This window comes from Mastomys coucha, unplaced genomic scaffold (assembly GCF_008632895.1).
Source record: "Mastomys coucha isolate ucsf_1 unplaced genomic scaffold, UCSF_Mcou_1 pScaffold6, whole genome shotgun sequence".
NCBI classification, from domain to species: domain Eukaryota; kingdom Metazoa; phylum Chordata; class Mammalia; order Rodentia; family Muridae; genus Mastomys; species Mastomys coucha.
Window position 1 is genome coordinate 95,081,770 of NW_022196912.1, and position 16,487 is coordinate 95,098,256.

A 16,487-nucleotide genomic window follows, 5' to 3' on the forward strand; every position below is an offset into this window, starting at 1 on the left:
TCTTATTCTGTAACCCTGTCTGGCATAGTACTCACGATGGAGTCCAGGTTGGTCTCAAACTCACATCCATCCTCCTGCCTCCTGCCTCAGATTCTCAAATGCTAGAATTACAGACATCCACCAGCACACCCAGCCTCGGATGACTTTTCAAACCACACGTCTGCTTCATTAAATTGAACCCAACAGCAACACCTGTTTATATCACAGAATCACTGAAGTGATTGGGCCTTCTTTGTTACTGAAGATGGCAGTGGAGTGGCTTTTAGGACACAGACTAGGAGATCTCTTCCGGAAGATTCGGGAAGGGGACTATGTACTTAACAACAAAAGTTATTTGACAATGTTAAAGAGCCCTCTTGGCATGTCGGATTCAGCATATGCCAACTGCAGGGTAACCCTGCGAAGAAAGTGGTCAGAATATTGTCACTACGTGAAGTTTCTCATAGAAAATAAAATGGATTCATTCAGGTTCACATCTCCTAGAGCATTCAGAAAGAAGAAGTGGTGAAGAGACTCCACTTATATAAAGTACTTTATATATGTACTAGGCTATCTATACTCTTGAGTTCTGAATCCTCAGATTCAACCAATAATGTATGTAAAATATTCTTAATTGGCTCTGAACTGAACATGAACAGACTGTTTGTCACGACTCCCAAAACAACAGAGTGTAACAACTATTTACTTAGCATGTGTGTTGTATTTGGAATTATAAGTCATCTAGAGACAATTTAAAGTATGAAAGAGAGGGCTGGAAATAGAGGTCAGCCAGTGGCCAAATGCTTGCCTAGCATGCACAGGCAAGTATTTCCAAGTTCAATCCCTTATACCACAGAAAGAGAGAGAGAGAGAGAGAGAGAGAGAGAGAGAGAGAGAGAGAGAGAGAGAGAAAAGAAAGAAAGATCAATAAAAGTCTATAAAAGGATGCTGTAGGTTATGTGCACCAGCTAGTTCATATACATGACTTGGGCATCTTCAGGTTTTGGTCCTAGAAGGAATCTATGAGAGTTGTGAGGGAGTATATTACCTTTGTTGCAGCTCAATGTTCTGCTAGGTGACTATCATATATCAGTTTCAACAGTTTGTTGGGCTGGGGATACAAGCTCAAGTAGAATGCCTGCCTAATATTCACCATGCCCTGGTTCACTCCCTCAACACCACATAAACCCGATGTGTTGGTACACATCCCAGCTCTCAGGAGTTAGAGGCCTTGGTTATATAGCAAATGCAAGGGTACTCTGGGCTACATAAGAACTTGTCTTAGGGGAAAAAATCCTTAACTGTTCATTTATACCTAGGAATTAACTATATATATAACATATATATATAGTTAAGTTTTCACCAGACATAGAGGTGCATGCATTCAATCAAAGCATTCAGGATTACAGGAGGCAGAGATAAGTAGATGATCTCTGTCAGTTTGAAGCCAGCCTGGTCTACATGGTGAATTCCAGGACAGCCAGGGCTCTGTAAAGAGACTCTGTCTCAAAGCAAACAAACAAAAAATAGTCAACTTCCTTAAGTCTAGTTATAATCCTTACACTTTGTTATGAATAATACAGTAATATGTTTCCACTTGTTTTTACTGTTTGCTTCCCAAGGCTACTTGGTTTTTTGTTTTGTTTTGTGTTGTGTTGTTTTAATAGGGCCCAGAACCCCTAATAAAACAGAGTTGAACAAACAGCTCAAGAACAGAAGACTGAGCTCAAACACAGAGTGCTTGAATCATAAAGCAGTCCAACTGGAAAGGGCAGGAAGAAAATCCACAACCCCTCACTAATGGAGCAACTGAGATTCAAAGAGCTTGAGCGACTCATTCAAGGACGCAGAGCCAGCCATAGGCCTCATGCCCCCGTTCCTTGTGCATGCTCTACACCTCAGGAACTTCTGGACACTGCAGCTTCCTGAAACATTCATGGCTAGACAGCGGAAGGATCAAATCCCTGCAAAGGATGGGTTCTTAGAGAGGCCTCAGCTAATGGCAAAATGCCATTCACCCGGTATGTGTGTAGGATCTGCGCTGGAGGCAGAGCTGCAAGGGATCCCAGACACCCCCACCTGCCTTAAAGGTTCGGCCCTTTCATATAGTTAAAAGTATTAAAATAACAAGTCCAGGTGGCAGCAAAGAGGGGAGGTTGCTTTGGGTATACATTCAGAAGTCATTCTGCAGAGTCCCTGCCTGGACTGGCGTACGGCATACCACCTAGCTTTTGTCTGACCATTACCACCAAGAGGAAACTCACTGCCTCTGATGGCCAGCTCATTAAAAAACAACAACAACAACAACAACAACAAAAAATCCATGGACTGAAGCAAAATCCACCTTCCTGAGACTTTAGCCTTAAGTAACTTATACTTCAAATGTCAGAGAAACCAGTCAGCTCGGCTCCTAGACGGGGCTGAACATCCCAGACAGGATGTGCAAATGCACCTAAAATAAGGTCCTGTGTTTCAGTGTTTTAGTTTGAAATGGCATGTCTGGGAAAATACAACATGCCAAGGGGATTTATGACTTACATGCTCTCTGTCAACATGCAGTTCATAAAAGTGGTTCAAACCACCGCTTCAAAGGTGCACACAGCCCACCTCTAGAAGCCCTGACTGTGTGTGTCAGCTGATGTCAGCAGGCCCCACCAACTCCCCTCTGTCTATAACTCTAGCCAGGATTTTATAACTCCCACCCAGCTGGCTTCCCAGCCCTCAGCAGAAGCAAAGGAAATTTGGCTTTTCCTAAAAGGAAAATCTGTGTATTTTGCTTTCTAAGATATTCATGGAATCATTAAAAGGCCTTTTTTGATTCGACTCCAGTACTTCATAGACAAAGGCAAAGAGATCTGGAAATAGAAAGTGATCCTCCAGGATCCAACCAGTGATGACTGGGACAGGTCTGGCTCCCTCCAGGTCCCAGGCCAGTGTGTGAACGGTTCAGTAGATACACCACCACAACCCTCATATTTGCCTCTATCCAGAGTGGGTCTCCAACTCTCCAGGGGCATTTCGTGCATGCATGTTAGGAGAAAGTCTAGTTTCCCTGACCACTTCTCCTGGGCACCAAACCAGTATAAACCTTCCTAGAACATGTGTCACTTCCCCCCAAGGAATCCCGGTGTGTATTTGATATGCATTCTTTCTATCCTGGGCGCCATCTTCAGTGAGACAAAAGGCAGTTTCTGCTCCCAAGCCCACTGGAAGATACTGTAGGATGTGAGAGAGAAGCAAGGGTCAAAAGCAATTCAGATACCAAATCTATTTCAAGTTTTACTTGAGTCCATAAGTCTGACAGACCAACTGCTCAGCTTTTCTCCGATCTGGATAGAAGGAAGTCAAGAAAAAAGGAAGAGAGTGGCTTGGTGAAACAGGACTTCTTTCATCAATTACCAAGTCAAGGAGTCCTGTCATCCCCACCCCAGCTAGCAGCCATGGGGGTGAGGTATGAGGGAGCCCTGAGCCACGGCTGTGGTGGCTTTGCTGATTCTGTAGGGCCTCCGTCTTCTCTCCCTGAGTGACGCTGTTGGAAGGAGCCCTAAGAACCTGACTTTTCTCCCCCTCTCACCCATATTCTAGCAAGAATAACTTTTGGTGGAGGAAGACTGTGGGAATACAGCTTGACAATTATGAACCACGGTGGTTGGAGAGATGGCTCAGTGGTTAAGAGCACTGGCTGTTCTTCCAGAGGACCCGGGTTCAATTCTAGCACCTACATGGCAGCTCACAACTCCCTGTAATTCCAGTTCCAGGGGAATCTACGCCATCACCCAGACATGCATGCATCAAAACACAGAAGTGCATAAAGTAAAAATAAATAATTTTAAAAATTAGTTATTCACCATATCTTTTAGAAGGGCACCAGCAAAGAAGATATTAGCTCTATCAGGGGAGGCCTTGAGATTCAGAGAGCCCACAACACTGGTGGCTAATGGGAAGAATCGGCTGAGTCCTGCTCTGCCTCATGAGCCAACATCCCCACCGAGAAAGAAAATACAACATACACCCCGACCAGCCACACCACAGCTCATCTGAGACATGGGCTTAGCTTTCTGTGGACCACTGTACCTGAGACTGAGCCTAACACAGCAGCCATGACCCTGTTGCCAAAGAAGCTGAAATCAAGGCCAACTTCTCCTCACTGCACAGCCTCCTGGGCTGGAGAGAGTAATGAGATGGGATGGAGAGATCAGGAATGGGTGAGTTAGAGAAAGAGACTCCGTGACCGTGGGTGGCTCCCTAGGGAAGAGCACTTGCCATTTGACATCTGTCTCCTCCCCATGTGGGGACTGAGAGCTGGGGTGCTGACAGACTGGTGGCATATAAGTGTGTGACTGGGAATAGTGATCTCCCTGAGCCTGACTTTACCTGTCTGTAAATGGGACAAATGATAATAGTAGTTAAAGATACCATCACATAATCTCATAAGGAAAGGCTGAGTCCAAGCTGGGCTGCATAGTAAGCCTCCACAGTGCTGGCTCCTGTTTCTTTAAGTATGTGCATTTTAAAGAATTTCCTACAGTACACATACCACCTGTGAGCCTGGGGCAGGGAGTCTCATGGATGAGCCAGGCTCTGACTCTCAGGCATCCCTAACAGTGGTACTATCCTAAGGGTTACAAGTCCCTACACCTCTGTACAGGGCCCTTTGTAGAGTGCCTTTCTCCTATCTGCCTCACATTACCATCCCATCATGTAGCCAAGGTGAGTATGCTTCCCATCTCAGAGAGATTAAGTCACTTGCCCAAGACCAACGGCAAGGTCACAAATTCAGGACTGCCTGGTAGCATGGAATGAGAGGAAGGCAGGTTGGATGCCCAAGGTAGAAGGTTTAAGGAGGCACTAACCAGGAAAACTCCAGGTGGGGAGTTTTGGTCTCTGCTCTCTGTCCCCAGGCCTTGGACCCCTCCCCAAGCACTATGGTTGATTTTTGTGACACATTCCACAAAAGGGGTTAGCCCTGTAACAGCCATTCCTGAACTCTGTAGCTAAGCTAGACATCTGTCTCAGGATCTAGCTGCAAAGGGTGGAAAGGCTATTTAATCACTTCAGAGGGAGATCAGATGGGATGCAGAGGTTTCTATGTACTTTTAAGCCCAAGGGCCAGGGAAGACAGGACCAAGTCCCACCTAAGCCAGACTCCTAAGGCCCCACAGCCTCATCAGTCCTAGGAAAGGGCTGGCAAGCCCTGCAGGCAAGCAGCCCATATGGATGACCTCTAGGACAGTGGCTCCTCAGCGCTGGCCCACCCAAGAAACAAAGCTCTCCTCTCTTCACCCCTAGCTTGGCCTCCTTTTGCCCTGCCTATGAATCATGAGAGGTACCAAGTAGCTACAGGAGATTTATTTTGAATCTGCCAAGAGGAAAATTAATTTCTGCTATGGATGATTGCATTTACTAATTATTCTGCTCCCTTGCTTCCACATTACTGTCAATGTTCCTATAGAAGCCACACAGTATGGGCAGGGGGATTTCAAATCTCCCTCCCCAACCAGGTCACTCTCCTACTCTGAGCCCATTTCTTTCTCCTACAAAAGGGGGATTACAAAGCTACCAACATCTTGTATCTGTTGCTTTTACCAAAATAGCCACAATTTATTAGTTTCCTGTAGTTCAGTACTAAAGTCATTCATTCATTCATTCATTCATTCACTTATGCATACTATTTAACATTCACATCACACTTACAGGATCTTTGAATTATAACTTTTTTTAGATTTATTTTACTTCACATGCATGAAGGTTTTGCCTAAATGCATGTATGTGTACTGTGTGCATACCTGTTGGATCCCCCAGAAGGGGTTACAGATGGTTATAAGCCACCACAAGGGTGTTGGGAATTGAATCCAGGTCCTCTGCCAGAGCAGCCAGTCCTCTTAACCTCAGAGATGTCCCTCTAGCCCCTTTTTTGTTTTGAAGTATATTTAAATACAATAAAACACTCATGTCTTCAGGCCACAGCTCAATGAGTTTTACTGTCTCATCATACACCAGTTTTGCCTGGTCTCCAACTCCTTATAAATGGACTCATACTTATTCTTTCTTTTTTAACTTGGGTTCTCTTTTAGCCCATGCTGACCTCAAACTTGTTATGTATCCAAAGATGGGATTGCAAGTGTGCCCCATCATGCCCGGTTATTCAATGCCTGGGGATCAAACCTAGGGCTTCATATTCAAGGCAAGCACTGTCCCAACTGAGCTATAACCTCAGCCCCTACCTGTGCTCACTTGCATCTGATTCCTTCCTCAACTTTGTGCAATTCATCTGTGCTATATATTATCATTTGCTCTTTTATACATCTCAGTGTGTATATCTGCTGTGTGATTGATGGTGGTTCATTGAAGCAGGTGTGATTAATAATATCATCATCACTGGTATCATCTTATTTTGCATATGCAGAAAACTGGGCCCTAAATTGCTTTCTAACTTTGTGGTTTAAGGCCACAAAGTGACCCTGAGGCTCAAAAGTGACTTGAACCCAGGTTCCTTTGACCTCAGAAGCAGTTCCTTCCTTCCTTTCAGTTCTGGGGATAAGAGAAATGAAATCTGCCCCCTGTAGTCATGCTCTTTCCCCTTACATATATCTAGAAGGATATATCCAGGGGCAGTGGTGGCACATACCTTTAATCCCAGCACTTGGGAGGCAGAGACAGGCAGATCTCTGAGTTCAAGGCCAGCCTGATCTACAGAGCAAGTTCCATGACAGCCAGGGTTAACACCACAGAGAAGACACAGAGAAACCCTGGCTCAAAACACAACAGAGAGAGAGAAAGAGAGAGAGAAAGAGAGAGAGAGAGAGAGAGAGAGAGAGAGAGAGAGAGAGAGAAGCAGAGAGAGAGAGAGAGAGAGAGAGAGAGAGAGAGAGAGAGAGAGAGACCCAGGTATCCAGGTCCAGGTAGAGAGAAAACGGCACTAGGTTTGGCAATTGCCAATATTTATTTTTGTTGCACGACAAGCTGATAGCACAGGTATGGCCGTCACTCATAGCCCTGTACCTTGAGACCAACGCTTTGCCAACATTTCACAACAAGTGCAAACAGGCTACACAAGGAAGAGATACCCTCATCCACTGATCAGCAGCAACTCCCAAACAGCCCCTTGCTTTCTCTCCAGAGACTAGTTTCTCAGATAGGAGTTCAGATGTCCCCATTTGGGACTCCTCCAAAAAGCAATGTGGGCCTTCAGGCCAGGGGTCCCTTACCCAAGCACTACCCATCAAAGAGTGGAGGCCCCAGAGCTGACCTGACCTCAAGAACAGGCCAAGGTGTTTGCCCTGTTCCCAGCTCTCTGCCCCTCCAGGCCTCAGCCAAAGAGCCCCTGCAGGGCAGCCAGCAGGCAACAGGAGTCTTGCTGACCTCCCTGCCACCTCACCCCCTGAACTCAGGTAGCATTCCAGTCAGGCCAGCCAGACATGATTAAATGCTTGGCTATGTGTAGGGGTGGGAGACCCTGGGGGAAGAAGGGCTCCGAGCCAACTCCCTGGGGCAACCAGGGCACCCTTTGGTCTGTTGATCATTAACAGAAGCCACCTCACAGCAGGCAGAGAGGGAAAAGTCCAAGGGGATGGCCTGCTCTCTCCTCCCAGCACCCTCCTCCAAACATGCCAATCCAGAGCTTCATGGGCCATGAGCTCATGACCCTGGGGGAAGGTGTGTGCAGAGTCATCCAATCCTGCCAGTGCCTCTCAGCTTCTGCAGCTCACCACAGAGGGTGAGGGAGACAGGAACTGACCCTGATAATCTGTTATTACTGCGTGCCAGGAACTGTGTCCAGTGACTTCAGTGCACCAGCCTATGATACTCCACGGGACAGTGAGCATATGCCATGACATTGTTAATGAGCCTGAGTTCAGGTCCTGAGACTTCCACACTTCTCCCATGCAAAGTGCTGTCTATCTGTGATGGTCAGTTTAGTTGTCAACTTGATAGAACCTAGAAACCCAGGGGAGAGAGAGGAGTCTGGGAGAGGGATTGTCTGGATGCCCTGTCTGTGAGGGCTTGTCTAGGTGGTCTAACTGATACCTGAAGACCTAGGCTGAAAGTGAGAGGCACCATAGCCTGGTTGGGAGTCCCGGACAGCATAACAGTAGTGAGAGCTAGCTGAACACTAAGCGTGTACGTATTCATCTCTCTCTGCTCTTGACTGTGGTTGTGCTGGGACTAGGTTTCAAGTTCCTGCTGTCTTGGTTTCCCTGCTGTGATGGATTATAACCCGGAACTGTGAGCTAAGACAAACCCTTCCTCCCTAAACTGCCTTTCCTCAGGGTATTTTATCATAGCAACAAAATGTAACTGGGACTCTGTGTCGCTTCCTCCGTGCCATCAGTATGAGCATCTGAGTTAATACACTGAGGTCTTAAAATAAGTGCCTGGTATCCATGAAAGCTGCTGCTACTGTGTGTTCCTTTAATCGTCACCGTAACCCTTGAGACTGGTGGTCCGGCTTGCTGAGATGGCTCAGTGAGCAGAGGGGGCTTGTTGTCAAACCTGATGAACAGAAGGACCATGGTGGTGGAAGGAAGGAACCAGCTCACACAAGGTGTCCTCTGACTTCCACATGCACAGCGTGGCCCTCATGCACACAGACACCTTTTCTTCAAAACAGAAACAAAGACAGCTCTTTTCCTTCTTGGTGCCCTGGCTCATGCTTCTGCCATAACACACACACACACACACACACACACACACACACAAACACACACAAGCTATCTACTAAAGTGCCAGGTATTTGTGATTCAATTACATTCCTGAAGCCCAGCAGGCCCTTACTTCCTCTTGATGATGAGGCATTAAGGCCAGGAAAAGCCAACCTGATCTACATAGTGAGTTTCAGGTTAGCTAAAGCTACATAGTGAGGAGGAGGAGGAGGAAGAAGAGAAGGACGAGGAGGAGGAGGGGGAGAAGGAGAGGTCAATGGCCCAAACAGCTCTTTGCTTTGAACTGCTCCAAAGGAAAGCCAGCAGAGCCAGCACCCATGAGGCCTTGCCCACAAAAAGGAGATCTTGTATAAGTCGGAGATAACCCAGGCCCTGAGCAAAGGTAGGAAAGACAACCTATACCTAAACAGGATCTAATCTTTAGGGCCACAGATCTCCTTGTGTGGGCCTTCCCTTCAGATCCCACTGCAGGTCTTACCCCTGCCAGCTGTGAAACCACATTTCCTGGATGTCCTGGTAGCCTAGTGCTGCAGGCCACTGCCAAGGCCCTTTCTAATATCCTGGGGAAATAATGGGACTGGAAAGCATTGCTTCCTTTCCTACGTAGTTTCAGGCTCATCTCTTCCAGTTCAGTTCTGGATGGTAGGAAATCAAGCTACCAGTCTGGACAAACTAAAGCCCTGAGTTCCTCATAGAAACATTTAGATGGGATTTGGAATTAGGGTCTACAAACAGCCAGCTTCCCCAGGTGACATGGAGCTTCCCTTTGCCTTTCCAGGGCCTTCTGGATTCAATCTAACTCCTTGTTATCTAACTCCAGAGATGGACTTCAAAGGAGGATATTCAAGGTAGTTGCAAGACCCCTCTGAATCCTACTTATGATGTCATGAAAGGAGGAATTAGATGTCTACCACAGGCTCTCTGGCTACAGAGAATGAGTTCAAGGTGATGGACTAATTGTCTTTGCTTTTAATGAGTGAAAGATCATCACTACCTGCCCAAACACATGCTTACACACACACTCACACCACACGCACTCACACCACACACAATTTCCCCTCTTAAGGAATGAAAAGCCTGGGTTCATCCAGATCTCAAGCTCAAGGGCTGCCTCTTTTCTTCCTGTATCAATCAGCCCATCCTGGAAAAGAAAATAGTCCCCATATTTCTACCTCACACTCCTGACAAACAATAACTTGGTAACCCAAGCAACTTCTGGACAGGCAAAATGTCCAGAGAATACAGGTAATTCGTTCAGTATTGGACAGTGTCTGCAGCGGATCTGCCTATGGAGGCCAGTGGCATAAAAGTGGAGACTGCTCAACCCTCAAAACTTGCTAATTGTGGGTTGGAGAGCACTGACTGCTCTTCCGAAGGTCCCGAGTTCAAGTCCCAGCAACCACATGGTGGCTCACAACCATCCATGGCAAGATCTGATGCCCTCTTCTGGAGTGTCTAGTGTACTTACATATAATAAATAAAAAAATTCAGAAAAAAATGCTAACTGTAAGAAGCCAGGGGCTCAAATATCTCTGCCCCAAGACTCAATTTTCCCAGACCCTACTCCTTTCTTTTAAGAATCACTTTGCAGCAGGGTGCTGGTGGCACACGCCTTTGATCCCAGCACTCAGGAGGCAGAGGCAGGTGGATCTCTTAAATTTGAGGCCAGCCTGGTCTACAGAAAAAGTTCCAAGACAGCTGGGGCTACACAGAGAAACTATCTCAAAAACACAAAGAGGGGGAGAAAATCACTTTCTAGTGGCTCCCTGATCCTGGCTGGATGTCTTAGAATCCTCCTGCCACAGCCTCCTCCAGCAACTCTTGCACCACAACTGGCCTGTTTTGAGTTTCTAACCAGAGACCTTACCACCTCCCTTGATGGGAACTATTGACTTCCTATTAGTCTATGTTAATCTCCACCTTCTATTTACAGCCCTGCAGTCAAATCCGGGTGCAGACTGTCGGTTCCCATCCTCTCCAGGCATGTAGTGCTTCCACAAACCGGTTCAGGGGAGTACGGAGGCCAAGTACAAGGACCTTGACTTGGTGAATGCCTGTGAGGCCAATACCTATAAGCACTTGAAGCATTCAATCCAGGCCAGCCAGTGCAGCATGGGCTATGTACTTTTATCAGTAGCACCCTGACCATCCCTCCAAAGGAAGTCCACTGATGTACCTGTTACAGCTCCCTATACAGTAGCCAAGGTCACACAGGTCAGCAAGGTTACCCTAGACCTGTTCTCTGCAGGCTTCTTTGCTAAAAATAAATAAATAAACCAACCAACCAACCTCCACCCCCCACCCAAGCTGAGTGAACTTAAAGCATCAACATCCAGAGTTATGGGTTTAGCTTTAAAGATGGAAGACCAGCCACCTTGCTGCCCCAAGGAGGGTCAGACCCACAAAGAAAAAAAAAAAAAAAAAAAAAAAAAAAAAAAACTATAGACAAATCACTTCTTGAAAAACGGGGTTTATTGATTTTTAAACTGCAAATAGTCGTTACAAAAGTTTTTTTTTTCTTTTAAATAAATTCACACAAAGAAAGAGAAATAGAAAGCGACGGTAGTGACCAGCAAGAGGAATAATAATTACATTCATCTTTATGTGTGTGCGCCAGTTGTTTATGTTAACATTGGAAAACTCCAGCCTGGAATCCAGAACCACCAATCACCGAGCGGAATGTCTTGAGATGGGCACATGGAATTCAAAGGGTTTTTCTATTTTTTTGTTTTCCCTTTTAGAAGCTATACATAAATGGTGTTTTCCTTCTGTACTGTCACGGAACTTACATACATTCTCAGTCCTACTGTGAAAGGCCTAAGGAGAAAGAAACTCAATTTGCAGTCCAACACAAAAGGGGAGAATTTCTAAAATAAATAATCCAACAGTTTTTTGCATTTTTTTAAATTAATTTTTCATTTTTTTAAAATAAAATAACCAAAAAAAGTGTAAAGTTACAAAAATGTTGTTGAAGAATAATATATTAAAACTGTGGAAAAAAGGAAAGACACGTCACAAAATTTTAAGATTAATATGAAGATCATAATTTAACATAAAAGAATATATTCTATGGATTTGTCATCCCGATAAATATGAACAAAATTAACAAAAAAAAGCATAGTTTGGCAATAAATACGTTTTGATAAGTTAAATAAGCTTTTTTATATTGATGTGCAGTGATAAGCAACATTTTTGCTCTCCAATTTCTGAAAGTTAGATGAAGTTTAAACCCAGGGAAAAAAGCACGGTGTGAGGGCTCTAAGGTAGACCTAAGGTATTCTAGAGCAAAATCCATTAAAGCTACTTCTACAGGAAATCGTTTTACACAGATATTGTATGTGGAATGAATACCGTTAACTGCTCACCCCTTACATGGTTGTTTTTTTTTTGTTTTTTTGTTTTTTTAGCTTTTCTCTCATTTGTTGTCATTTTTAAGATGTCACATATGAATTGGGGAACTTTAGCACCAAAGTCAAGTCTCTCATAGTCCATCTAGTTTCCCCTTCCTCCCCACTTAAAAAAAAAAAAGGAAAAAGAAAAAGAAATTAAATCACAAAGTCCCACTTATGTCAAAACCTTCGTCCAACTTGTTCAACCTTTGTCCCTGGAGACCTACACAGACCCAGGCAAGATTAGTCAACAGGGGTTTGGGCTGGAAAGAAAAAGGTTTTGAATGTCAAAATAGGTTCCCCCCTCCCCCCAAAAAACCCCCAAGTCCAGCAACAATTCTCTGAGGGACGCGAGTAACTATTAGGAAGAGGAAGAGTGTGTGGGAGACTGAAAGGAAGGTGCACTTGTGTGGCCAGCTGGGGGAGCTGCTGGTTGTGGGTCACCCCCCCACCCCCACCCCCACGGGCAGAGGCTCTGGGAGGCCCACGGGTGCCCCCTGGCGTTGAAGAGGTAATGTAGTCACAGTGACAAAGTTAGATTACAAGGCACTAAGTTGCTTCTGTAAACGGTTACTGCTTTTTCTCTTTTGTGATTTGGCACTTAAGGCTTAAGCGGGGGTGGGGGGTGGGGGGAGCATCTACTGACAAAAGATGGGACTCTGTTATGCGTGGTTAAGTGGGCTATGAAATGGAGGGAGGGGGTTTCAAGCCAGAAGCTTCCGACAAATTGACTTGTCCTTATGTTGGGGGAGGGGCAACATACCAAGGTTCTGGGAAAGGGGTTGAGCTTAAATGTATCAATGTAGGGTTGGAGGGAAAGCTAGGGGGTGGGGAGGTGAAGGGATGGGATGGGGTGGAGGGTGGAGAGGTGAAGGGGGCAGAGGGGATCCCTCCCTACCCTGGCTTAGTCATCTGAGATGGAGAGTCTGCTGAAAATGGGCAGGCGTCTTGAGTTGTCCAAAGTAGGGGAGTCTGAGCCACTGTGGCTGCTGCTGGAGCTGCTCAGGTAGCCCTCCTGGTCCGAGAGAGAATCCTGAGGGCTGGGGGGAGAGTCAAACATGTGAGGGGACTCGGACATGGGCCGGAAGAGGAAGGTGGTGGGGGAGCCTCCCCCGGGCAGCCCCATGCTAGGAGCAAAGAGGCTCGCCAGCTCCTGGCTGGAAAAGGCGAAGGGGTTATTGGTGCCATCGGGCAGGGTAGGTGAGCCCAAGAGGTCATCGGCGCTCAGGATGGGGGGTGGGGTGATGGACGTAGGGCTGTCCAGCAGCCCCGTGGCAGCGGCGGTGGCAGCGGCACTGGGAAACCCAGCAAAGCTAAAGCTATGCTGGAGGCGGGGACGGTCGGCGGAGAGGTCCCGGCCCCCCGCCAGGGCGCGTCGCTCCTCGGCGTTGTGAATGAAGTGGCAGCGGGGCCCGTATGGGCAAAAGCCGATGGTGTGGAAGGTGCGGCACAGCTCCGTCTTGTACTTGGGGTGGCGGGTCAGGCTGCGGAGCTCGTGGATGCCGTGCGCGAACTGGCACTTGTCCCCGTACTTACAGGCACCGTTTTCTTCGAAGGGGCGGCACAACTCCGTCTTGTAGCGGCTGGAGTTGACCTGGCCGCTCCCAGGCTGCTTCTGGGTGGGCAGCAGCCGCTCGCCCCCTTCCGAGAAAGAGCGGTCTCGAAAGCGGCTGTCGCGTGAGCTCAGGGACGGGGCCGGCTCACCCTTAAGGCTGCTGAGAAGCTGGTTTTGATGGAACTTGGAGCTGGGCAGAGTGACCGAGTGCCTCCGAGGGAAGCCCCCGCCAGCGGGGGTGCCCACTGCCTTCCTGTCCAGCAGGCAGCCCCCAGCACTGGGAGTGCTGTAGTTGAGCATCTTGTTGCCCTAGGGGGAGGGGGGAGGGAAAGAAAAGTAACCGTGAGTGACTGAGGACATCCACGAGGCCAGGGCATGGTGGCCACAAAGGATAGCCCCTCTCCATCTGATAGGCCTGTCTCTCTAAAAGGAGCCACCTGGGTTTATTTTGGCACCGCTCATAAGAAACCACAAAATCCTGCCCTGTGTGGAAGAAAAAAGTTATGTATTCATCCTGCTCCCTGCTGACCGGATATGTAGCTTCATATCTTGTCCCTAAAGCTAGTTTTATTCCCTCTAAAATTCCACTCCCTGTCTATACATTCCTCAACTCGAAATCTCTCACACAAGTCAGTCCCCTCTCATTTCTCTCCCCCTACCAGAATCAGGGAAACCTGGTTTAGAAGTTTGGAAGACTAAGCATGAACCAAATCCTCTCTCAATCAGTCGCTGCTTAATCCCCCCCCCAACACACACACACACACACACACAAATCTGGCCCCACACTCTTCATTTCCTCTCCCACAAGTGTGCCCTTCCTCTGGCAACAGGTTTTTCAAACTGCACTTTTTTCCTTGCTTGCGGAAGGGCCTAGTCTGGGATGTGGGGAGAGGACTATGATGTCAGAAAACACAAATGCATAGCCCCCAAGCTTCAGGAAGGGTAGCCCACAGCCCGGGAGGGCTATCTCCCGGCATTCCCCACCCCCTTGACTGGGAAAGATGCCTTTGCACTTGGTCTCCTGGCTGCAGGAGAGGTCTGGGTAAGAGCACCCGTGTTTAATCTTGAACCAAAGCTGCAGATGAGAAAGAAAAGCACCAGTGCGCACACACTCCACCCCTCATAGTCCCTTGTGTGTGTGTGTGGGGGGGGGGGGAGTAGGGACAGAGCTGCCACAAGCCCTAGTCACCTGCCCAAACTGCCTAAGATTTAGAAAGAGTGGGAGGTGGGAAACTTGAAAGTTATCTCCAGGCCCCTGACACATGTGGGTGTGTGTCATTGTGCAAATTCTAAAGTTAGTCCCTTAGGATCAGCAGCAGGGGATCGGGAATCGGTAACCCTGTAACCGCAACCACCCCACCGAGCGGATTACAGGAACCCAGAGGAGAGCCGGTTCCCAACAATGAGGTTCATTTAAAAAGTCCTGCGGGGGGAGGGGGCAAAAGAAAGAGAAACAGATCAAAGAGCGGGCAGCAGGGACGAGAAGGATGGAGTTGGCCCGCTCGGGCAGCCAGACTTGGGAAAACGCAGGGAGAGAAAGAAGCCGAAAATGCAAAGTTTTTGATGTTGCTCTTCGGCTCCAGCACGGCCCTGCACCCCAACCCTGCAGCCCCGGGGCCTTGGCAGCTGCACCGACAGGAGCAGCAAGCTAGGAAGAGAGCAACATGACCCGACGTGTTTAAGGGAAGGCAAAAACAGTTCAGCAATTAAAAGTAGCCTAGCAGCTTCATCCTTTCAAACTGGGGGTTTGGGGGAAGTTAGAGAGGGCAAAAAACTAACAACATTCACGGAGTTGAACATTTCAACCGCACTCCTGGAACATTACGGTTTTAAAAGTTTTTTTGTTTTGTTTTCCGAAAACCTGACTGGCAAACTACCCCATTTTGGCCCCTCTTAAATCCTAACTGGCGGGAACTTGAGGTCTGGCAGCATTTTGTTCCCCTATTCCTTAGTCAACGAACCGTAGTGCCTCACAACCCAGGTAAGCAAACACTTTCAGCCCAAAGTTTGCAGCACGACTGACCAGCTCCCGCGGAGGAAGCCTAGCCCAGCTGGGGCGGACAAACTCCATACAAAGTCGTTTTGCCTACATCCTTTTGAACCTTAAGTCGACCTTTTTCTTCCTCGCATTTTATCTCTTCGCTCCCCAAGGCAGAGAGGAAAAAAAATTCTCCCAGTCAGATAGCATCCTGAGACTTCGCTTTCCCTAGAAACCCCTAGCAAAAGGTGTTGGGTAACCTCGAACACCTCCAGCGGGCACGGAAAACCCAGAGCGCACACGGTGAAGCCGAGCCCACCCTCTAACCCCAGCTCCAGCGGTTGCACCACGCAGAAGAGTTCTTCAAACTTTGTCCCAATCCTAACCACTCTTCCGCACCTCCTTGCCCCTCAAACTGGAGCAGTCGCCCAGAACTTTGCTCCCCGAATTCATACAGAACCCCACCGGGGACCTGAAACTTAAGAGTGAGGGGAACATGAGCAAATTCCATCACCAAGGAAGGAAACGCAAGCCGTGAAAATCCTTCACTCCCTCTACGCTGTCCCCAACACCCAAAGTTTTAGAGTTTCTTTAAGCACAAGAGAAACTTTCAAAAAAGCCACCGCTCCGCCCTACTTTACCTTGCATAAAACTTCGCTCAAGTCGAAAATGGTGGCGGACACGAGGGTGGTGGTCATCGTGGGCGTTCGCACGGGGCAAGGACTAGGATCTGGTGTGTCGTGAAGGTCCCGGTGCGGGGAAGGCGCAGCCTCCGGCTCTCCGGTCAGGAGTCCCACACGCCTGCTCCCGGCGCCCCTCGCCTTTCTCACTCTCCCGGGCTGCGGCGCGCAAAGCCCAATTTATAAGATTTGGTGGGTGGGGGGGTGGAAGGAGGAGCTTTAAACTTATTTAAATGAAGAAGA

General features: G+C 47.7%; 1 protein-coding gene and 1 long non-coding RNA gene across 3 annotated transcripts in view; one reads left to right on the forward strand and one right to left on the reverse strand.

Annotated features, from left to right (window-relative positions):
- Nucleotides 1-11,096: 11,096 nt before the first annotated feature.
- Nucleotides 11,097-16,487, reverse strand: Zfp36l1 (ZFP36 ring finger protein like 1). The gene is made up of 2 exons (XM_031356342.1): nt 16,206-16,487; nt 11,097-13,895 (listed from the first exon to the last, which is right to left on the reverse strand). Exons 1-2 carry the CDS (start codon nt 16,260-16,262, stop codon nt 12,936-12,938), a joined length of 1,017 nt encoding a protein of 338 aa, XP_031212202.1. The 5' UTR covers nt 16,263-16,487; the 3' UTR covers nt 11,097-12,935.
- The window catches only part of LOC116080094, a 2,993-nt gene continuing 1,045 nt past the window's right edge, over nt 14,540-16,487 (forward strand). The window contains exon 1 of one of the 2 annotated variants that reach the window (XR_004114311.1): nt 14,540-14,628. This is a non-coding gene — a long non-coding RNA (uncharacterized LOC116080094). The remainder of the gene's footprint in view (nt 14,629-16,487) is intronic. The other variant, XR_004114310.1, reaches the window with a different exon arrangement.

Bases quoted from the DNA above. Each gene is read 5' to 3' on its own strand.
- Zfp36l1 (XM_031356342.1), bottom strand. From the start codon at position 16,262: ATGACCACCACCCTCGTGTCCGCCACCATTTTCGACTTGAGCGAAGTT. The intron at 13,896-16,205 runs GTAAAGTAGGGC...CCCTCCCCCTAG, and splicing joins TGAGCGAAGTTTTATGCAAG to GGCAACAAGATGCTCAACTA.